General features: G+C 41.4%; 3 protein-coding genes and 1 pseudogene across 4 annotated transcripts; all 4 read left to right on the top strand.

Annotated features, from left to right (window-relative positions):
• The first annotated feature begins 368 nt into the window (after window positions 1-368).
• Window positions 369-4,449, top strand: LOC142877140 (kelch-like protein 10). Its single transcript, XM_076011531.1, has 5 exons — window positions 369-884; window positions 1,233-1,716; window positions 1,998-2,615; window positions 2,763-2,912; window positions 3,548-4,449. Exons 1-5 carry the CDS (start codon window positions 757-759, stop codon window positions 3,884-3,886), a joined length of 1,719 nt encoding a protein of 572 aa, XP_075867646.1. The 5' UTR covers window positions 369-756; the 3' UTR covers window positions 3,887-4,449.
• On the top strand, window positions 3,889-9,119 carry LOC142905130 (uncharacterized; annotated as a pseudogene).
• A 1,988-nt stretch (window positions 9,120-11,107) lies between these two features.
• LOC142877138 (kelch-like protein 10) lies at window positions 11,108-15,127 on the top strand. Its single transcript, XM_076011527.1, has 5 exons — window positions 11,108-11,490; window positions 12,039-12,522; window positions 12,823-13,437; window positions 13,993-14,142; window positions 14,540-15,127. Exons 1-5 carry the CDS (start codon window positions 11,348-11,350, stop codon window positions 14,861-14,863), a joined length of 1,716 nt encoding a protein of 571 aa, XP_075867642.1. The 5' UTR covers window positions 11,108-11,347; the 3' UTR covers window positions 14,864-15,127.
• Window positions 15,128-16,283: 1,156 nt separating this feature from the next.
• LOC142877139 (kelch-like protein 10) lies at window positions 16,284-19,760 on the top strand. 2 transcript variants are annotated; one of them, XM_076011530.1, is made up of 6 exons: window positions 16,284-16,384; window positions 16,672-16,772; window positions 17,048-17,531; window positions 17,838-18,452; window positions 18,721-18,870; window positions 19,223-19,760. In XM_076011530.1, the coding sequence occupies exons 3-6, from the start codon at window positions 17,115-17,117 to the stop codon at window positions 19,544-19,546; spliced, it is 1,506 nt and encodes a 501-aa protein (XP_075867645.1). In that variant the 5' UTR covers window positions 16,284-16,384; window positions 16,672-16,772; window positions 17,048-17,114; the 3' UTR covers window positions 19,547-19,760. The 2 variants fall into 2 exon arrangements, with proteins under 2 accessions (XP_075867645.1, XP_075867644.1); XM_076011529.1 differs by lacking the exon at window positions 16,284-16,384 and having other exon boundaries at window positions 16,412-16,772.
• The last annotated feature ends 2,939 nt before the right edge of the window (window positions 19,761-22,699 follow it).

Here is a 22,699-nt window from a genome sequence, read left to right as displayed (position 1 = left end):
TCCAATGGTTCCTCCCAATGAACGTGAATGAATAAAACAATGATAGAAAGCTAAGCCGAATTCAGCTTCATATGGCCTTGGTCACTGAAATTATATCAATCTTGACCAACCTTAAAGAAACAGCGGTGAAAATACTATTTTTATGTTTCATGTGAAACCATGTAAGACTTCAAAAGTCTGCAAGGACAATTAACGTGTAGATACATCTTCATATTTTTAGTGAAGTTTGAAAACATTTGGTCGCAATGTTACTTGGACTCTGAATTAATGTTGTCCAAATGTGACATTTATACTTCATACCTACTTAAACTAAAAATGTTCAAGATCAAAGAAAAGATAAAAGGGATTATCAAAGTACTGATCAAAGAATTACTAGTTTTACAATTAACATGTACAATCAGTTAAAATATTTGAAGGTAGAGTGTAAAGGCACAATTGAAACTGAAGACTGCAGGGCTGGATAACTCCACCAGGGTACACAGAATATGACATCAGGAAGAGCAAAACGTCTTAAGTCACAGTAGTGCAATGGTTCGGGTGCCAGATGCCCATACACCTCATAGAAAAGCAAAGGTCAAAAAGGGTTTGGGTGCTGCTTGTTATTATTAGACTTGAGTGTTTGTTAACATCTAACTTGAAAACTAAACGCTCAAAAATTGCAGTAATGCAATGCTTTAGGATGCCCGCTCCTGTGACAGCTCTTAGAGGAAGTAAAGAGACACATATTGGCAAGGAGAAACTTTAAATACCAAAGGCATGTCAAAGTTGTGTGTGTGTAACCAGCTCCGCCTGGAGGGATACTTAACTGACGCTGTGATCAAAATCCAAGATATGGAGTTTCAGATACACAAAATCATCCTCTGTAACTGCAGTGCATACTTCAGGTAAGTTAGTATCAGGATTAGTAGAAAATTTGGTGGCTTTGAATACTTTACAGCTGATATTTACGTAGCTTAATGCACCGTGGAAGAATGTAAATGCAGGTGCTACCAGGTCAGATAAGTCCGTCAATTAATTTCGTCAACCTTGCAATGGGATGTGTTGTTTTATGGTAAAAGGCTTCTCTTGTCTAAATATGAACATAAAAACCATAAATACTTTGCTGCAAAATTATTTTTGTTATACATTTTACCGAAAAAGAAATACACAGACAATTTTATGTCGTAATAACTTCTGTCATTAGTGTGTACTGAACAGTCAATTTTACATTCTCTCCATACAAACCCCCCTAGAACGCTCTTCACAAGCTGGTCTAGATCAGATAGGAGGCTCTTTCAGATACCAGGCCTGTCTGCAGACGTGATGCAGCTCATCATTGAGTTTGCATACACTGGCCATGTGTCTGTATCGGAGGAAAGTGTGCAGGACCTGCTTCTCGCGGCCGATCAGTTCGTCGTGATTGAAGTCATAAAGGCATGCTCGAACTTTCTCGAGGAGCGACTGAGCCCAGAGAACTGCATTGGTATTTGGCAGTTAACCAACATCTGCCACTGCCCAAAACTGCAACACAAGGCGTACCACTATATGATAAATAACTTTGAAGAGGTTGCTTTCGGCGAAGAGGTCTTGAATCTTTCTGTGGACGATCTTGTTGAAATCATCGCAAAAGACGAGCTTAATGTGAGAAACGAGAGATCTGTGTTTAAGGCTGTCCACCAATGGATTGCTTATGCCCCTGAAGAAAGACAAAACCACTTGGTTTTACTTTTGTCAAAGGTATGTTTCTTCAGTCACTGCATTTTTGTGTTTGATTCATAACTTGAAGTTTGAGCTGGCTTGTTTCCTTTTTGACACACTGACATTGTTTGTTTTAAGACACTGACATTGAGCATATATTAAAAGCTGAAGTTGTGTATTTTTACATATCCCCTAAAAATGTTGGCCTTTCTTAAAAACAAAATTGTACACGTTCATTTTGATGTCTAAGCATAAACCAATACTATATCCTGTTATTTAATACTGTTTCATCCTGGATTTTGTTTTGCTGTTTTTTGCAGGTCCGCCTCGCCTTGATAAATGAAGATTTCATCAATGTTAACATAAAACTAAATGAGTTTGTTAGTAGAAATGCTGAATGCATGCACATGGTGGAAGATGCCCTGCAGATCCAAGATTTGATGAGACAAAACTTCCCTCCTCGCTACGCTGTTGGAAACACAGTTGCTCGTCCTCGCCTCCCTCAAGAAATCCTCTTGGCTATTGGTGGCTGGAGTGGCAACGATCCAACTAGATGTATTGAGGCCTATGATTTCCGCACCGACTTTTGGGTCAATGTTGAAAGGAATTTGGAACCTCCACGTGCCTACCATGGCACAGTGGTCTACAACAGTTGTTTCTACTGCCTTGGTGGCTTTGACCGGGTGGAGTATTTCAACAGTGTGTGCAAGCTTGACCTGCACACGCACACGTGGCACAATGTGGCACCCATGTACTTCCGTCGCTGCTATGTGAGCACAGTTTTGCTTAACAGACACATCTATGCCATTGGCGGTTACGACGGGATTAATCGTCTGAACACCGCTGAGCGCTATAGGCCTGAGACCAACCAGTGGACAGTCATTGCTTCAATGAATGAGAAGAGGAGTGATGCCAGTAGTGCAACGTTACATAACAAGGTAACAATTGAAACAAAATTGTTGAATAGCTCAAGTGTGGAATAGGTCAGTATGTGATGGTGGTGTGAACACAGCAAATTTAAATTTTACATCTCTTTGATCTAAAAATGTTCTGTTTTATTAAGACAGTGGTCCTTTTCTTTGCAGATATACATTTGTGGTGGTTTCAATGGGCTGAACTACCTCGACACTTGTGAATATTACCACCCAGGGACAAACCAATGGACAACAATCACCCAAATGGGCTCCCGCCGTAGTGGAATTGGAATTGTTGCCTATGCTGGCGACATATATGCAGTAAGGCCATGAAACACTGCACACACCTAGTACCTGATTTGCAAAGATTCCAAATAAGACATGCAAAATTGATTGCCAGATAGATTGCGCATGTTGATTTGTGTTTTGCGGGTGATCCAAAATTGCGCATGCAGTTGTTAACAGGCACAAAAGTCATGGCGACTGTCTTATTTAAGTGGTTTTCACACGATGTGTATGGGGGAGCAGAGTGCAAACTCTGATAGCAAATGAAAACTGAAAATTGCAGCCAAGGAATTGTAACCAAGGACTTCACTGTCTCACACAAGGTGGTAAAAGGTAGAAGCTGTACAAAATGGTTAGGGGACTTTATGCTTGCTTAGACATATAACATTGGTCTTATCAGAAAGCAACACATGGACGGTCATTGTGGTGTGCACACCAAGTCTGTGAACATTTACTTGCGGCTCCTACAAAAGGTAAATATTTTGGTTAATTCTGGGTTGTACTGCGTTTTAGATGAATAGACTCTTGAAGCAGAGAAGCCGCTGCCAGTGATTTAACTCTCCATGACAAGGAAAAAAGTCAAGACACAGCCAAATAAAACATGTTTATTATTGGATTGTCTTTAAAATGATATGTGTATTAACATTGGTGTTATTTTTTTTCTCTGCTAGGTAGGTGGTTTTGATGGCCATACACGATTACGTAGTGCTGAAGCCTACAACCCAGAAACTAACACCTGGTCCTCAGTTCCCTCGATGTTGACACCTCGCAGCAACTTTGGAATTGAAGTAATCGAAGATAAACTTTTTGTTGTTGGTGGCTTCGATGGCACCACCACCACAAGTAGAGTGGAATACTATGATGCGGACACTCGTGAGTGGTTAAGAGCACGTGATATGGGCATCTTCCGGAGTGCCTTGAGTTGCTGCATTGTGTCGGGTGTTCCCAACATGGCTGACTACACACTTCCCCGAAACACCCTGCCAAGCTTTCAATTGGGGTTGGGCTAGTGATGTTACCCGTGTCCTTATCCAAGGAATGGTATCCACAGAGGAGTGGCTGGCACATTTTGTCGTCAAAATCAATACTGTCTAAACTGCTAAGACCATAGACTTTAACAAATTACTTTACACTGTACATAAGATTAATAATCAAATATATACTCATCAATATATTTCAGGGACAATTTATTGTACTGTGTTCTTTGAAAGATGTTACACTCATGTTAGAATGTTTGTTGCCTAACTATTACTTTTTAACCCAATACAGTAAGTTCAATTATGCAGAGTAGAAATTGCATCCATCTAAATTAAATTGAATGAATAAAAACTATCTGATGACCTGTATCACAAGGTGCCATAATACTCACACAAATAGACCATGTCTGTCTAGCTTAGATTCCATTGCCTTTCAAAATAAAAGGTAGAAGAAAAAAAACAAACTCCTGTTTGAATTCATATGCTCTGTTGGCAAGGAGTGCTAGAAAGGAGTGTAAGTATGTCTTTAAAAAAAACGACATGTATCTTATGTAATTACATAAGGAATGTTTGCTTACATACAACTCCATTGTACGAAATTTAAAGAAAACCTCTCATATCATTATCAAGAGATCATAACCCCAGAATTCTGTTAACATCATGAACTGTGTTATTAACGCGGAGCCGCCCCTCTACAAACTCCTTCCAAATCAGTTGTGCGCAGTTGTAAGACTCCTTGCAGCATTAGATCAAATATCTCACGTCCTCCAAAAATCCTATCATTGGATAGAGAACCCTTTTTCGTCTTAATAACTTTGACCCCGTTTTATCACCCTAGCTTGGATGGAACCCAAAGTATGAACCCAACTAGCTGGCAACTTGATGCAGTTTTTTCCAGCATATTGGCAATCTTGAACAGTTCCTTAGCCACCAGTGCTGTCCTATCTTATTTCAAGCATGCCATAGTCCAGCCTTTAGTCCACACTCCAGTCCTCAAGAAGCCAGGTCTTGACCCAACTGTTCTAAACAGTTTTAGGCCTGTTTCTAAGCTTCTTTTCTATACAAGGTTTTATAAAAGAATGTTTTAATCAGATGCTGTCCTTCTTAAACCAAAACAAAATGCTTGGCTAATTCTAGTCAGGTTCCATGAACACCACATCACAGAGACAGCCCTCTTAAGGGTGACTTAGGAGAGCTTTCCTCAGTGCAGCCTTCAACACTGTCGACCACGAAATTATCCTCCAACACCTGTCACACCAGGTCAGCATGTCCAGGCCTGTCATTGATTAGTTTGGATCTACATTTGTGGATCCACCTCCACACAAACAGAAATTACATGTGGGATTCACTTTTAGGTCTACTTCTCTTCAATTGGTACATGTTCCTGCAAGGAAAAAAATATCCAAAGACACAACATCACTTTCTGTTTTTACACAGATAATACACAAATCTACCTCACCCTCAATTCCCAAAGCCAGACTGACATCACCCAAATACAAAACTGTTTTCACGAAACGTAACAATGTTGGCTAGGAATTTCCTTCAGCTGAATGAGGACAAGACCGTAGTCTTAATCTTCTATTCCTCTCATCTTACTGCTGCTGTTACTCAAAAACTCAAATCAAAGAACTTGCATGTTTTATTTGACACTAACTTCACGTTTAACTGGCATGTAAATTCAGTTGATTTCAGCAGAGAACCATTTCAAAAATGAGGCACTTCCTATCACCCTCTCAAAAATCTGGTATTTCTATCATTCTCTTACCCAGAAGGAGTATCAGTGCATTCATGTCATCCAGTCTTGGGTATCGCAACTACCTCTAATGAGGTGTTACTCTGACTGCCATCTCTCTCCTTTAACAAGTCCAAAACACTGCGCCCAGTTATGAACAAGATCAAAGAAGCGGGAGAACATATCACTGCCATTCGTGTATCATTACGCTCCCTGTTCATTTTAGGACACACGAAAGAATTCCTCTGTTTATTTACATATCCCTCAATGGTCTTTCCCCTTCATTTTATCTCATAACAGACCCCTTACACCACCACCAGAACCCTCAAATTTTCAGACCGTGGTTATCCCTCATTCACAAAAGGGGCACCAGGCCTTTTCTGTTGCAGCCCCTCAACTCTTAAACAGTGTCATTCATTCATTCATTTTCCATACCCACTTCTTCCCGGGCTCAGGGTCACGGGGGTCTGCTGGAGCCTATCCCAGCGGTCTTAGGGTGAAGGCAGGGGACACCTTGGACAAGTCACCAGTTCATCGCAGGGCCGCATAGAGACAAACAACCATTCACACTCACATGCACATCTAGTGTGCCAGAAGCCATTAGAACAGCTGACTTGGTTGAGGTTTTAAGAAGCACCGTAAAACCAATTTTTACTCTTTGACTTTTAATGGCATTTAATCTGTTTTTATTTTTCATCTGATCACCATGGATTTTAATAACTTTGACTTCTTTTGATGTTGGTTTGTTTTGACATTGGTCTTTATGCCTATGTGTACTTTGGTGCAAATGCTCTTTGCTCTTAAGGTTATATATAAATGAAACAAACTAAACCTCATGCTTGCTAAGGATGGATCAGTTGTTTTGTTTTTCATTGCTTGGATTGTGTAAATCACTTTGAAAAGCCTTGGCTGTTATTTAGCGCTTTAAAATAAAAGTCAAATTGATTGAAATAAAATATCAAAGTACTGATCAAAGAATTGTTCTTTCAGCTTTACAATAAATGTGCAATCAGATAAAATCTTGCCCGTTGTAATTGCTGAACCTGGGCACTTAAAAACTCAAAAGGTTTTATCTTGGATGCAAGCTCTTGGTAATCTTCATTGAGGAAGAAAAAAGAAACATCGACGAGCAGGGAATACTTATGGCCTCTAAATGGTGTCAGAAACAGTGTGGCTCGCCCTTGCCTGCCTGACACAATCCTCTTGGCTATCGGGGGCTGGCAAACTAACCTAATCAAACACATTGAGGCCTATGACTTCCATACAGATAACTGGATCACAGTACAAAGCTATTTGGTACCTGCACGTGCCTACCATGGCACAGTGGTCTACAACAGTTATATATACTGCCTTGGTGGCAGAAACAACATGGGATCTTCCAATTTAGTGAGCAAGTTTGACTTAATCATGTAGAATTGGCATGAAGTAGCACCCATGCACGTTTGCCGTTGCTTTGTGAGCACAGTTCTGCTAAAGAGACACATCTATGCCATTGGCGGCTCCGATGGGTCTACTCGACTGAACACTGTTGAGCGCTATACGCCCGAGACCAATCACAGTCATTGCACCAATGAATGAGAAGAGGAGTGATGCTGGCTGCACCACATTTAATAACAAGGTAACAAGTAAAACTAGAAGTATTGAATAAATCTCTTTGATGTAAAACTTTTGGTCCAAAGATCTGTTATGTTAATTCAAATGCTCATTTATTTGTAGATAAGACAATTTAGATAAGATAAGACATTTATTAAGACAAAGGTCCTTTTCTTTGCAGATATACATTTGTGGTGGTTTCAATGGGCTAAACTACCTCGACACTTGTGAATATTACCACCCAGGGACAAACCAATGGACAACAATCACCCAAATGGGCTCCCGCCGTAGTGGAATTGGAATTGTTGCCTATGCTGGCGACATATATGCAGTAAGGCCATGAATTTGCAAAGATTCCAAATAAGACATGCAAAATTGATTGCCAGATAGATTGCGCATGTTGATTTGTGTTTTGCGGATGATCAAAAATTGCGCATGCATTTGTTAACAGGCACAAAAGTCATGGCGACTGTCTTATTTAAGTGGTTTTCACACGATGTGTATGGGGGAGCAGAGTGCAAACTCTGATAGCAAATGAAAACTGAAAATTGCAGCCATGGAATTGTAACCAAGGACTTCACTGTCTCACACAAGGTCGTAGAAGGTATATTTACTGTACAAGCTTCTCAAAATATTTTGGGAACTTCATGTTTGCTAGAAATTTTGCAAAGCTGTCAACAGAATATTTCACACACTCACCACATGCCAAACCATCTGTGGTGAACACTTGAGTGCAATTGTACAGTAAAACCTTGCAAAGTGCGTCCCACAGTGACAAACTCAGGTGTCAATGTAATGTGCGCACATCAAGTCAGTAATTATTTAACTAATATAGGGCTCTGACAAAAGGTAAGGTTTTGGATTAGTTTTTGGGTTGCACTGGGTTTAAGGTGAATAGACTCTAGAACAGTGTTTTTCAATTACTGTGCCATGGCACACCAGTGTACCGTGAGATACTGTCAGGTGTGCTGTGAGAAATTATCAATTTTATTTAATTGGTCTAAAAAATATATAACATTCCATTATCAAGTGACTGCTTTCGAAGGAATGTGAGCCTATTTTCCTCCCTCAATGCCTCACAGGATATCAGCTTTTTGTGCAGCTAAACAGGCTCCGGTTTCACACTGAGTATAAATAGACTATATTGTCGTTATAAGGCTAAAAACTGTAATTCTATAATATTATTGGTTTGCGGTCTGCCATGGGGTTTTTCAAATGTAAAAATGTGTTGTGGCCAAAAAAGATTGAAAAATACTAACACTGCTCTAGAAGCAGAGAAGACGCTGCACTGCCTTGTGCCAGTGAGTCAAACTCGTCTATGAAGAGGGGGAAAAAAAATCAAGACACAGCCAAATAAAACATGTTAATTATTGGATTGTCTTTAAAATGTTATGTGTATTAACATTGATGTTATTTTTTTCTCTGCTAGGTAGGTGGTTATGATGGCCATACACGATTACGTAGTGCTGAAGCCTACAACCCAGAAACTAACACCTGGTCCCCAGTTCCCTCGATGTTGACACCTCGCAGCGGCTTTGGAATAGCAATATTCGAAGATAAACTTTTTGTTGTTGGTGGCTTCGATGGCAGCAGTGTCATATGCAAAGTGGAATACTATGATGCGGACACCTGTGAGTGGTTAAGAGCACATGGTATGAACATCTCCCGTTGTGCCTTGACCTGCTGCATTGTGCCTGGTGTTCCCAACATGGCCATCTACACACTTCCTCAACACACCCCGCTAAACTATCAAATGGGGTTGGGCTGGTGATGTCCTTATCCGAGGAATGGTATCCACAGAGGAGTGGTTGGCACACTTTGTCGTTAAAGCACAAAATGAATACTGTCTTGTCTTCTGAAAGCAAGAAGGACCTTGGCAAATTAATTTACACTGTACATAAGATTAATCATCAAATATACTCATCAATATATCTCAGACAATTTATTGTACAATTTGTTGACATAAACTGTTACATCTGAACACAATATAGTAAGCTCATTTATGCAAAGTAGAAACTGTACCCATCTATATTAAATGAAAACAAACTACCTGATGCTATACTATGCCACTAAATGCTGCCAGATCGGAGTAGTGGTTCTTCTTCATCAACCTTGGGAATGAAGACTAGTTACAAGTGTGATAGAATATGAATTCTATCGCCACTATAATCATTTAGGTTTTGAAATAGTGCATGTTCTTTTCCGCCCCCAAGGTCTCACTGTAGTGACACCATTCTGAGTATCAGGATGCTGCACCCAAAATGTATGTGAAGGAGATCCTTTGTCCAGCTGTTAGACTCTCAATTAACTCAATAAAAGTGCATGCATACTTGTATTTAGCATAACTTGTCTATAGTATTTTTCCATATTCTTTATCACTAATTCCTGCTGCTATTGTAATGTGCAATTTCCTCATGTGGGTCTTAAAAAAAAAGGTTTATTCGTCCTGTTTCTGAGAAGCACTTTAGTCTAACTTTTTCCTTTTTATTTATTATTATTATTTTTTTTAAATATTCCTCAATGCCACAATTCTTGATGTGGGGTGCACTAATGTAACTGCTGTGACTGGCCTGTGATCAGTCTGCCCTTCCCCCACCCCTTGGTGTTTTGTCAGATTTTAATATTAAATGTAACTTCCTATGCCCATTATTTGCAATACAGAGATTCAAATTTTACATATAATGCAAAGCTAACCTTCATAATATTCGTGAAATGGTATGAACTGAATTAAAAAGTAAAATACAGTGAGTGTTCTCACCTTTATTTCACATACAAGTTGGAAATGTGCAATTATTAAACACATTAGGATTTAGAGATGCTCCACATTGTGTTTTGTTTGGTAAGAGTAGTTAAGTGAGACTTTATTTTCTCCTTGTTTTCAAGATAGTTAACTCAGCTACTGCTATTCTCAGTGTTATTTTTGTTTTTTTTATTTCACAGCACCTGTCAGCCATTTTACATTATTTTGCCTTGCCTCTTTTTGAGGTTTGGCTTAATAAAGCTATCTGTATCACTAAACCTTATACCATCTTTTGTTTTGATGTTGCAACCGTACCCATAAACCAGCTAGGTGTAACAGTAGGGTTGGCTATGTTACCTGTGCCGTTTACCAAAGAAAAGGTATCGCTGAGGAGTGGCTGTGGCTGTGGAATCCCTGTCTATTGTCAGTAGAGGTTTTGAGGGCAATGGGACCTGAACAAATGACCTTACACTCTACACAAGATATATTGTCAGATGTCAAATATCTGAGGCTTATCCTTGAAGTGTTTTTGGAACTATATGACAGTAATGGTAGTTTTTTTTTCTTCCTACAAACTATTACATCTTAACCCAATAAGATAAGCTCAATTATGTGAAACAGAAATTGTACCCATTTAAATTATCTGGAAAAAAAAAAAACTACCTGATTACCGGTATGAGGTGCTATCAGACTCAACAACCTGCTGGTAGTTTTAATCTAATTATCTATGTTGTGCCGTTTTCCTGGCTTGGACTTTTTGAGTCTGTGATACTGTGTTGGCTGCTAAAAATAATCAGTAGCTACAATTAAGCACACACAACTGAGTACCAACTTGAAGAGCAAGGAGCTACGAGACTCAGTTTTTCCGCCGACAAGACTAACTGAATGACTTCAGCCAACTCGTCCTACTGCATTCTAGACATTTTATATCTAAATGTCAACACAATAAAAATGGGGGTATCCATCCATGGTTTTCTGAATATGATAAATATACCTTATTGTGACATCATTGCCAGTTTTGAATTTTAAGTGAAATGCAACATCTCATCCCTGTATTAAGTGCTGAGCAGGGCAACGTTCCAAAGTCAACAGAACCTTTGCAAACATGTACCATCTTTGAACAGAAAGGAACGTTATTGATCAAAGTCTAGATCAAAGTCTAGATCACAGGAATCTTGCAGTTGCATACTAAAATTCCATGTCCAACGGACTGTCACCCACTCTAGGTGTCAGCTGTCGAAAAAGACTAATTTAAGAAAACTATCACTTTTCTGGCGTTGCAGAACATGGAACATGAGAAAGAGTAAAACTGAGGGTGGCAGTTATGTAACACTTTACGTGCTGGCTGCCATCATACGCACAAACAGTGGAAGGCGGAAATCTGAAACAGGAAACCTCTTTGAATGGTCGCATTCTGAGAACAAGCCACATGAATCACAGAGGCATGTCAGAAACTTGTGTGATTAATCAGCTTCGTCTTGAGGGAAGCTTAACTGATGCAGTCATCAGAATCCAAGATGTTGACTTTCAAATCCACAAAGTCATCCTCTGTAACTGCAGCCCATACTTCAGGTGAAATAAGACACCAGGCACAATAATGATAACGTATTAGTATTTTTAAAGTCAGATTTTTGAGCTAAGATAATTCCAAAAGAAGACAATGACACAACCAAAGTCAGATCAAGTTAAAGTCCCATTGATTGTCAGGTCTAGTCCTCTTCTCCTGTAGACTGATTTCTTGTGATAAAAATGTTCTTGCCATTTTCATGAGATCATAACTTAGTGTTTCCAGAGGAAGTACTTTTATTTAAAGGGTATCTCAGACTAGTGTCATACTGCTAGGGTTTTAAGAGTCTGAGCTGTATGAGGTAAGGCCAACTGCCAGAATAAATTAATAAATAAACCTGGTAACTTTTTTTCACCTTCATGAGCAACAACTACATCATTATGTGTTATCTAATTTCAAGGTATTCTATCGTCCCAGGGTAACTTGTTTTAGAAGATGCAATCTAAGGTCATCAGCCATTCAGTTTTCATTGTATTGAGTAAAGACTTACAAATCAGTTAGGAGAACAATGTAATCCCGAACATCGCTTATTTATTTCTCTTCAAACCAACAGAGCTCTCTTTACAAACTGGTCAAGACCTGGCAAGACAGTCTTTGAGATACTGGACCTGTCCTCAGATGTAATGCAGCTCATCATCCAGTTTGCGTACACTGGCAATGTGTCGGTGACAGAAGACGTTGTGCAGGATCTACTTTTTGCAGCTGATCAGCTACTTGTGATTGGTGTTATTCACGCATGCTGGGACTTCCTCGAAGAGCATCTCTCACCTGAAAACTGCATCGGCATCTGGCAGTTTACTAACATCTGCTACTATCCCCGTCTGCAGCGCAAGTCATACCAGTATATCATTGATAACTTTGAGGAAGTTTCCTGCAGCACAGAGGTGTCATTGCTATCTGTGGAGGAAATATCTGGAATCTTTGCAAGAGACAACCTCATTGTGAGACAGGAGAAATCTGTATATAATGCCTTGCATCAATGGATCACGCAAGCACCTGAAGGAAGGAAAGAACACTTGGCTTGGCTTTTCTCAAAGGTATGGAAACGTTTTTGTTCTTTTGACTTTCCCCGTATGAAATTAAAAAAAAATATATGCATGTGCAAGAAATACAACATGCAATTGGATGCTTTAAAAGCACCACAGTCTATTTTGTGCTAGCCTCTTACTTGTAGGAAAGTCTGAATTAGTGCAAACCAAAAAAAAAAAACAATTGTCAACTATGGATGGACTTCGTGTTTATGAGTATTCAAACTTATCTTCAAAGTATAGCTTTGTTGATAAATAAGTATAGCATTATAGCACTAGATAACAAAAGTTACTGCTTTTTTCATACAGGTCAGACTGGCCTTGATAAATGAAGATTTCATCAATATGACAATCAAATCAAATGAACTTGTGAACACAAACAGTGAGTGCCTGCGAATGGTTAATGACGCCCTGCAGATCCAAGGCCTGATGAGGCAACACATTCCTCCCCTCTTTGCTGTTCGTAACACCATCGCTCGCCCTCGTCTGCCTCCAGTTGTCCTGCTGGCTATTGGCGGCTGGTGGATGAGAAATGTCACAAACCGCATTGAGGCGTATGACTTTCGTACCGACATCTGGTTCAATGTAGAAAACGATATGGAAGCCCGTGCATACCACGGCACTATTGTTTACAAAGGCTGTTTCTACTGCCTTGGTGGCTTTGACCGGGTGGAGTATTTCAGCAGCATGTGCAAGTTTGACCTGAGGACGCACACGTGGCACGAAGTGGCGCCTATGTACTTCCGGCGCAGCTACGTGAGCACCGTTTTGCTGGATGGTTTTTTTTATGCCGTGGGTGGCCATGATGGACTCCTTCGACTAAACTGCGCTGAGCGCTATAGGCCTGAGACCAATCAATGGACTATCATTGCACCAATGCATGAACAGAGGAGCGATGCCAGCTGCACGGCGTTCAATAACAAGGTGGGTCCTAGTCTTGTTCGTTTTAATTTTAGACTGTACTGGAGGCATATTTCTTGGGGACCACCATCAGAGACCAGTCTGCCTCTGTGCCTACTCAGTTTTGGCTTATTTTATTCATCCAAAGCCACTTAAATTAAACTTAACCGATACAGGTCTGTCACTGATAGGTGTTTTACAGCAGAGTTTATACTGTCTTTAGCATCATTTTAGCTAAATTAGCATTCCTTAGCTTGTGTTGAAGCTTCTTGCTATACGTAATGGTGGTAGGGCAGCTCTTCCAATGGGTGGGGGAAGAGGCAGAGATTCAAATGCACTACTAACATGTACATGCGGCTGGCCCAGCTTTGTAAACAAAAGGGTTCCATATCAGCAGACACAAACACAAGTTTTCTAGATGACTAAGGGTCTCAGAACACAACTGAACAAAAGCACATTCAGACAAATGTTCTGCACGCACATACAAAATGTCAAAGTTGACTTGTTGTTTAAATGTGACTTGGATGTACAATGTAATAAAAAAAAAATCTCTTTCTGATGTGGAAACCCAATCTACAGGTCTACATTTGTGGTGGTTTCAATGGATTCGACTGCCTCGAAACTTGTGAATTCTATGAACCAGAGACCAACCAGTGGACGATGTTCACCTCAATGATGAGCCAACGCAGTGGCTTTGGTTTAATTACATATGCAGGCGAAATTTATGCAGTGAGTAAATAAATTAAAAAAAACAATGCTGAAAAGTAATATGAACATTTTAAACTGACACAGGAATAATGAGGAGGAATAACGTGAATAAAATTTCATCATTGGGTTATTTTTGTTGACTTGTGAGAATGTTGTTTATGTTGTTTGTTGTTTTATATATGATCTGTCGTGTCTTGTTTTTTTAGTGTCTTTTTAAAAATTAGAAATTAAATGGTAATATAGGCCTTTTTTCTGACTACACAGTTCATTTTTTTTTACATTTTTAAAACACTTTAAAACAAAAAAACAAAAAAAAATATTACCAAGGCTAGGTATAGGCTAGGTTGGCTAGGTATATTCAGTCCCAGGTGTGTTTGTGTCTTTCTCAATCAAGTGTTTACTCTTTTTTTTTTTTTAGGTCGGTGGTTTTGATGGTACTGCCCGTCTACGCAGCGCAGAGGCCTACAATCCAGAAACAAATTCTTGGTCCCCAGTTACGCCCATGTTAATGCCACGCAGCAATTTTGGGATTGAGATTTATGAGGATCGGCTGTTTGTTGTCGGCGGCTTTAATGGCAATTCAACAATGTGCAAAGTGGAGTGCTATGATGCGGACACTCGTGAGTGGTTCGAGGTGTGCGACATGGGCATTGTCCGCAGTGCCCTGAGCTGCTGCTTGGTGTCTGGGATTCCCAACATGGCGGAGTACACAATTCCTCGGGACGACCTACTACTTTTCTAACAGGGGAGTGGGATGGAAATCCTGCATTGTTATCTTCTCAGAGAAACCAGTGTGGCTGCACTGCACACACTGACATTGTGCTGTTAATCAATTATGCTTGTGTATTATATGGTTTTGGTGTTTGTAGCACTTTGTAAGTATATCTGTAGCTTGTTCAAACAAGTCAGACTTGTTTGATTCTCTTGTAAAATCATATTTCATACATTTTCATGGATTTTTGTCTTCGCCCATAAGTTTTGCTCTTGGATGTGAAGATTCTTTTTTTTTTAAAATCCTTGTAATCATCAAGCGCAAACATCTGTTTTGTTTTTTTCATCCAAAACCAAGCCTTGTGAAAAAGCCAACATATATATTCACATGACCAAAACAAGTTTCACTGAGAATTCTATTAATTCTCTGACATGGTATGCTTAAAATGTGTTAATATGTAAAATGTCTATTTTATCTTGTAAATTATTAAATAGTTTGACATTTTTCATATTTTGCTGTCATATTTTTTAATTTGTAACACTTTGCCTCCTTGCTGCTTGCAACATATGCATCTAATGGGGGATGTATGTATGTATGTATGGGTATGTATGTATCTAATCAAACACTGTACTTACCAAGTTTCTTTTTTGTTTGTTTTTTAAACAAATAAATGGTTCAACAAACAAATGCTTGACCACTCACTGCTTGAGCATGAAGTTCTGGTGCTAGGACCAAAAACAAGACTTGTGGAAGGTGGCAGGTGGCAGTGATGATATTAAGCTCAGCAACTCTTGTGTTTTAATGGACAGTTTTCCTGGCACATTGAGTTCCTTTAAAAATGAAGAAAATTCAAAAAGTGTGGTGTGGCAGACGTTCGGATGCCACACTACCTGGATGGATACATGGCTAATGCCATCGTCACAATTCAGAATAGAGTTTCAAATCCCCAAAAATGCTCCATACAATGGTCTTGCAAAGAGATTAAATTGTGTGCTCAACTTTGATCCAATGACATCCACGTGGTGTCGTTTTACTTGCGTACTCCTGCAGCTGCAGTGGAGTGTGTGCTGCCCTGTTAGACAAATTAATGTGGGTCGTCGTTGGATGCAATGGATTGACTTAGCTAAGCTTTGTCAATGAGTAGCCAAACCAATGGCAACATAATCTGTGGTGCAATAACTACCTTTCACTGCTGTGAAAATGCACTGTATTGTGAAGAATGGTATGCTAGTTCAACATCAATTTCTTTAATTTATTTTATTTGGTTCCATAATATGCAATGACAGGATTCCGTTCCGTCAAAAACCCGACCCATTGTCTTCAAGGTTCAATGGCAGCTAACATCCAGTGAGTTCTGATTCTAGGTGTCTTCTATCTTTGACCGCCTAACTCCTCATTTGTCTTTTGTCTTTAACCTTTATTTTTATATACTGTTCTCATGCCAACTTGTCACAGACAGAGCCGTCCTAGACCCCTTGCACAACACTGTCATTTGTCAAACATTGATGATCAAAGGCATGATCAAAGAGGCGGTCGAAGACATGATCAAAGGTGCGATAAAAGTAGAAAATTAGATGACAATGTGGATTTATTTTCCCCCTCATAAAAGTGTACAGAAATGTAATGTACTGAGTGCCAGCTGCCTTGAGGAAACAGGTATTGCTATAGCTACGAGACTGGGTGTAAGTTTGGAGGAACAACAACTCAGTGCCGTAGTAATGCAATGCTTTGTATGCCACCTGCTGGGGCTCACAAAAAGTGGAAGAGAACGGATGTTTGCGTTCTAAACGATCAACACCAGTAACGGGGGCATGTCCGACTTTTTTGTGTGCAACCAGCTCCGTCTGCAGGGATTGTTTACCGATGCAGTCATCAAAATCGAAAATGTCGATTTTCATATCCACAAAATTATCCTTTGTAACTGCAGCCCATACTTCAGGTGAGATGAGTATTCATTACTTTCTTAAACATCTGATATGGAACAACAGGCAGTTTATTGCAAAATGGTTGATAATATCTGTCCTATAATTGCCAAATGATACTGGTTATTGCTTTAGTTCCTTTGTCTTGAATTGGTATCTTAAGGTGTTGGTACAGTTTATTTATAAAACTCTATTCAAAATTCTTCCTAGATAAAGATAAAACTTAGTTTATGCAGTCAAAATCACCTATTATGGCCCAATCTGTTAAATCTATTTCTATCCAAATCCACAGAACTCTCTTCACAAATTGGTCAAAATCAGACAAGAACTTCTTTGAGATACCAGGCCTGTCTCCGCACATGATGCAGCTCATCATTGAGTATGCATACACAGGCATCATGTCTGTAACAGAAGACGTCGTGCAGGACCTGCTTCTTGCAGCCGACCAGCTCATTGTGGACGATATCATTCTGGCATGCTGGGACTTTCTTGAGAGGCAACTCTGCGCCGAGAACTGCATTGGCATCTGGGAGTTTACTCACATCTGCCCCTGTCCGAAACTGCAGCACACTGCATACCAGTATATCATCGATAACTTTGAAAAGGTTGCCCTTGGTGACGAGATCCTACATGTATCTCTGGAAGAACTGACTGGCATCATTATACGCGATGAGCTTGTAGTGGGTGATGAGGCCGTTGTATTCAATGCCATCCATCAGTGGGTTGCTCATTCCCCTGAAGAAAGAAGAACATACTTTGCTTTCCTGTTTTCAAAGGTACGCTCATATTTTGTCATCACTCATGCCAGTTTGACGGCCACATCATTGAAATCAAGTAACTCCTAGAGTTAATTATATAACATTTATCATGTCCAAAGTGAAAGGGACTGGGTCGGTGCTTTGTGGTTTACTAAGATCTTAATGACAACAAACTTTGATTAAAGCGCAACTCACAATTATTTACTAGAGGTACAAGAAATTAGATTTCCAGTGAAAACAACTGTTAAGCAGCAGAGGTCCGTCAGCAAGGTATTTCATCCTGTCCCGTTTTTTTTTTTTTTTTTTTTTTTTTCCCCCAATCAGGTCCGGCTGGCCTTGATGCGTCCTGAGTTCATCAATTTGACTGTCAAGACGAATGAATTTGTAAGAAAAAATTGCGAGTGTCTGCAAATGGTGGAGGACGCCTTGCACATCCGATACCTAATGAGGCAAGAAATCCCACCTGTGTGCGCGGTCCGTAATCCTGTGGCTCGCCCTCGCCTCCCTACTGCGATCTTATTGGCTATTGGCGGCTGGAGCGCTAGAAGTGCATGCAACCGCATTGAGGCATATGACTTTTACACCGACATCTGGATCAATGTGGAACACAATCTGGAGCCTCGTGCCTACCACGGCACTGCGGTCATCAACGGTTGTGTCTACTGCCTCGGCGGCTTTGACCGGGTGGAGTACTTCAACAGCGTGTGCAAGTTTGACCTGAGCACACGCACATGGCACAACGTGGCACCCATGTACTTCCGCCGCTGCTACGTCAGTGTCGCGCAGCTGGACGGATACATCTATGCCATGGGCGGCTTCAACGGGCACTTTCGATTCAACACTGCCGAGCGCTACCGACCCGAGACCAACCAGTGGACCCTCATTGCACCCATGATGGAGCAGAGAAGCGATGCCAGCAGCACGGCTTTTGACAACAAGGTGAGTTCACGTCAAAGGAGTGATAACTTGTGCTCTGGGTTCCATTTGAACGTGTTGCAAATATTAATCAGATTTGAGATATTTAGCAATTGAAATGCACTCACATGCATTCATCACTACTAGCATGTGAGGTTTTGAAGATTTTTAACAGAGATAGGTTAATAGATTTGCACGTTTTTTTTATGACTGTGACTGAAGTTATTACTATTCAGTCTAAAACTGAAATTGTTTTCATTTTGTAACTGAAACCTCAATCTACTCTCTGCAGATTTACATTTGTGGTGGTTTCAATGGAGTAGAATGTCTGGAAACATGCGAATGTTACGATCCAGAGACGGACCAGTGGACAGTGATCACACAAATGAACAGCCTGCGCAGCGGCTTCGGATTAACTGCATATGCAGGAAAAATTTATGCGGTGAGTACAAAAAACAAAAACAAACCCTGTCTGCGCTGCGTCAGAAGTAAGATTTTCTGTTCCAGCAAAGTTACGTGAATCTGAAATGATTTCCATGCTAGCAAATGCAAATTTTTGCCTGCATACAAACCTGCTACTTGCAACAGCAGCACATTTTATTCCGGCATTAGCATTATGATGCACATTTGGTTTATGTGATATGTGTACAAATTATGCACGTAAGGGCACTGTTGTTGTCATAACGAATGCAATGTAGCTTTGAACTGTTTTCCATTAATTTCTTCCGTTAAAAAACTCAAGTGTCATTTTTTTCCCCTTTTTGTAAGCCCTTTGTTTGCTCTTCTGCTGATAGGTTGGTGGGTTTGATGGTAGTTCCCGTCTACGAAGCGCTGAGGCCTACAGCCCAGAAACAGACAGTTGGTCACTCATCGCTCCCATGTTCAGCCCTCGCAGCAACTTTGGAATGGAGGTCTTTGAGGATCGTCTGTTTGTGGCTGGTGGCTTCAACGGCAACTCCATCACAAGCAAAGTAGAGTACTATAACGCAGACACTCATCAGTGGTATGAAGCGAGTGACATGGGGATCTGCCGCAGCGCCCTGAGCTGCTCCGTGGTACAGCGGCACCCCAACATGTCACAGTACACAGTTCCCAGAGACACCCTGCCATTTATTTAACTATAAGACCAGCTGGCTGTGCCATCACTGCGCTTTACCTTCATCCGTCTTTGCCAAACTGTCAAACGGAAAATAAACTTCTGCAGGGCAACAAACTGCTGCCAAAATCAAAATTTCTTTCAATGTATGCTCCTGCGTTAATGCTGTGAAGTTTTATATTCTTTAAATGTTTTGTCAGTGCTTGGCCTCTTGAAGCAGCATGCAAGAGTGTGTGTGTGTACAACACCTTTGGTGAAAAAGCTAAAACTGGACAGGAGCCGACTCCAGAAGAAAAAACAGCAGAAAGAAAAGGAGGAGGAAGAGTAGGCAAGACTTACAGAGTGATGCAGAACACAAGTTGGTGCGGGTTTGATGACTTTCCGACTGAAGTCAAGGACTGGATGTTCCGCGGCGTCTGACTAAATTTGGACATAACCGGGATTATTCGACTTCAGCCTCTATCTCTCTGTCCCTCTGCCTTAATCTGTCCCCCACTGTCTTTGCCTTGTCTTTAGCTCTTTTTATGTTTCCTCCTTCACGTGATAGAAAAAAGTTGGTTCCTCAGATGGCCGCAGAGTCACCCTCAGCCAGCAGCGTTTTTGTGTAAGCACAATAGTCTGCTGGATACGTCAACGTGGTTGATTTCAGAGCAAGTTGAAACATGGAACTACGTGAAACGCTCCACCCTCGATCCACCCCCCCCCCCCCTCCCCATGTCATTGCCCCAGTCGGACTTAGGGACCTTTTGGAATACGAGGCCAACAGCTCCCAACTGTTACACCAACCACAGCCCACATGACAGGCGTGCACCGAGGATTTCTGACATGCACAGACGCACAGAGGGTTTTAAAAAATGATTAGCCTGGCTGATGGTCGGCGTTTTAAAAGCATTTTACAATACAACTTTAATAACGCTGGTGCAACACACACACACACACACACACACACACGCTTTCTACTCCATTATTTGCTGCGGCTAATTTCTCCGTCTCCTTCACCCTCTGTCTCCACCTGCCGCTCTGTCTGCACGTTCGTTCTCCAGCCGAGGCTGGAATCCATCTTTCGTTTTTGCTCATAAAACCAATTACAGGCAATGACTTTCCAGCGTGAACAACTGGCAGGAAAACACAGGTGTTTCACTCACAGGGGTGTGTGTGTGTGTGTGTGTGTGTGTGTGTGTGTGTGTGTGTGTGTGTGTGTGTGTGTGTGTGAGTGAAGTGATGCATGGTCCACAACTATTGTGCTCTCACTGCTCTATGATCAGTTGATATTAAACCTAACATACTGTACTGTGTGTGTGTGTGTGTGTGTGTGTGTGTGTGTGTGTGTGTGTGTGTGTGTGTGTGTGTGCTTGCTTGCTGCGTGGCGTGCGTGCATGCACGCGCACTAGCACGCAGTGCCTGAGGGCTTTGTCCTGTGCTGGTGCAATAAAATACACATTATAGAAAGTGAGAGATTACAAAGAAAAAAACATTATCAGCCATAAATGTTGCCCCAGACCCCCTCCCCCTTTTTAATTTTCCCTTTGTGGGAAAAACAAAGAGAAAAAAAAAACAAAACAATAAATACATGCGGATGTTGGAGCACCAGAGTTTCCCAGAGTTGGACGCTTCTCCTCAGCAGTCCTGCAAATCTCATGATTCCACATGTTGTACTTTTTTCCCCCTTTGGATCCGTGCAACGTTCTGTATTTTTTTTTCACCTGGTAAATACTGAGGCAGTTGTGAAGGCAAACCCTGTTCCAGTTGGTGTCCAGCGTGAGCTGTTGCTCACATCAGTAGAGATTACAAAAATAAACAAATGAAACCTGCAAGAACCTGGATAATGAAGAAAAACTGGACAGTGGCCACGAGAAGCTTATGGATAAAAGTAAGAGAAAGCATTTAGCTCAATTCAATCCCTCTTCTCTGTCGTGTCCAACACCTGTCAGTCACTCTTTTGTGTGTTCCAGAGGAAATGTGCGGAGTAGGCGCTCCGGGGAATAACATCAATTCAGCGATTCAGCGATCCACAATATGGACCCTGACCGATCATCTACCGCACAAGCACAAGCTGTCCGTAAGAGCTCTTCCTCTTGACACCTGTCTGACCCCTGCTGGCTTCCTCTCACCTGGTGAGATTCAGACTCACACTTCCTGAGCCAGAGCCAAGCCCGAAGGCAGGCTTGGTTTCTTGTGGCATTACCTTCCTTTTACGCATACTTGCAATAATAAAACAGTGTTAGTATCATTTGGAAGCAACTCACACTTTGCAGACTGTGAAGTGATTCGTGCAGAGGAATACCGTTTGGAACCCTTTCCATTGTTCCTTTTCTGCCTAATCCGCTGTGTTTCTAATTAGAGCGCCGACTGTTCGCGTTTACACTCCAAAAACGTCTCAGAGTGTTAGCAGACTGCGTTTGACCGCTCGGCCTGCCGCGGGATTTATTCCGTTCCCTCCGGCCCTTCGCGGGCTTGTACCCAGAGATGGGCCCCCCTTCCATTCAGCCGGTCTGTGCGACAACCTCCCTCCACGTCCTCCCTGCCCCCCCCTGACAAGCCGGGAGGTCAAACCGCTGTCAGTCACAGTGATACGGAGGGAAAGTCGGCGCTGGGATGTGGGGTGGGGGTGAGAGGGGTGAGAGGAAGGGAAGAGGAGGAGAGGGAGGGAGAGTGAGGAGAAAGGGCACACGAGAAAGAAGAGGTGTTAGGAGAAGAGATGGGAATCCAAATGAATCTTCTTCACCCAACGGAGGGACTGTCAGCCTCTTCCTCTGTGTGTGTGTGAGTATGTGCGTGTGTGCGCATGTGTGTGTGTGTCTGTCAGTCGGTCTTCCGTCCTAATTGAAATGCGATGAGGTGTGAAACACCCCTTTAAAAGACCTGTCCCTGTGTGCAAAGCTTAATGCATGTTTTGCCGAGGACAGGTGCACGGTCGCGCTTTGCATACCTGTGTGTGTGCACGTATGTATGTGTGTGTGCGAGTTCCATGTCGACTCTCTTTGCGCAGGGTGTGTGTGTGTGTGTGTGTGTGTGTGTGTGTGTGTGTGTGTGTGTGTTGCACGTGTGCCTCACTGTCACGGTGCAGTAGACACTTTGCTGCTTGGCATGCAACTGGTGTTTGGCAATTGAATTCACTCAGGAGAGCCAAGCACCAAAAAAAAGGTGCAATGCAACGTGCAATGCAACGTAACGC

The sequence above is a fragment of the Nelusetta ayraudi genome, unplaced genomic scaffold (genome assembly GCF_046127955.1).
Source record: "Nelusetta ayraudi isolate G7.1 ecotype Tasmania unplaced genomic scaffold, CSIRO-AGI_Nayr_v1 ptg000135l, whole genome shotgun sequence".
Classification (NCBI taxonomy): domain Eukaryota; kingdom Metazoa; phylum Chordata; class Actinopteri; order Tetraodontiformes; family Monacanthidae; genus Nelusetta; species Nelusetta ayraudi.
The sequence above is the reverse complement of the archived record's forward strand: the minus strand, read 5'-3'. Positions and strand labels throughout refer to the sequence as shown.

Coding starts and splice junctions, on each gene's coding strand:
- LOC142877140 (XM_076011531.1), top strand. CDS start 757: ATGTCAAAGTTGTGTGTGTGTAACCAGCTCCGCCTGGAGGGATACTTA. Junction 2,616..2,762: donor GTGCAACGTTACATAACAAG/GTAACAATTGAA, acceptor TTTTCTTTGCAG/ATATACATTTGTGGTGGTTT. Junction 2,913..3,547: donor ATGCTGGCGACATATATGCA/GTAAGGCCATGA, acceptor TTTCTCTGCTAG/GTAGGTGGTTTTGATGGCCA.
- LOC142877138 (XM_076011527.1), top strand. CDS start 11,348: ATGAATCACAGAGGCATGTCAGAAACTTGTGTGATTAATCAGCTTCGT. Junction 13,438..13,992: donor GCACGGCGTTCAATAACAAG/GTGGGTCCTAGT, acceptor CCCAATCTACAG/GTCTACATTTGTGGTGGTTT. Junction 14,143..14,539: donor ATGCAGGCGAAATTTATGCA/GTGAGTAAATAA, acceptor TTTTTTTTTTAG/GTCGGTGGTTTTGATGGTAC.
- LOC142877139 (XM_076011529.1), top strand. CDS start 16,645: ATGTCCGACTTTTTTGTGTGCAACCAGCTCCGTCTGCAGGGATTGTTT. Junction 16,773..17,047: donor AACTGCAGCCCATACTTCAG/GTGAGATGAGTA, acceptor CCAAATCCACAG/AACTCTCTTCACAAATTGGT. Junction 18,453..18,720: donor GCACGGCTTTTGACAACAAG/GTGAGTTCACGT, acceptor TACTCTCTGCAG/ATTTACATTTGTGGTGGTTT.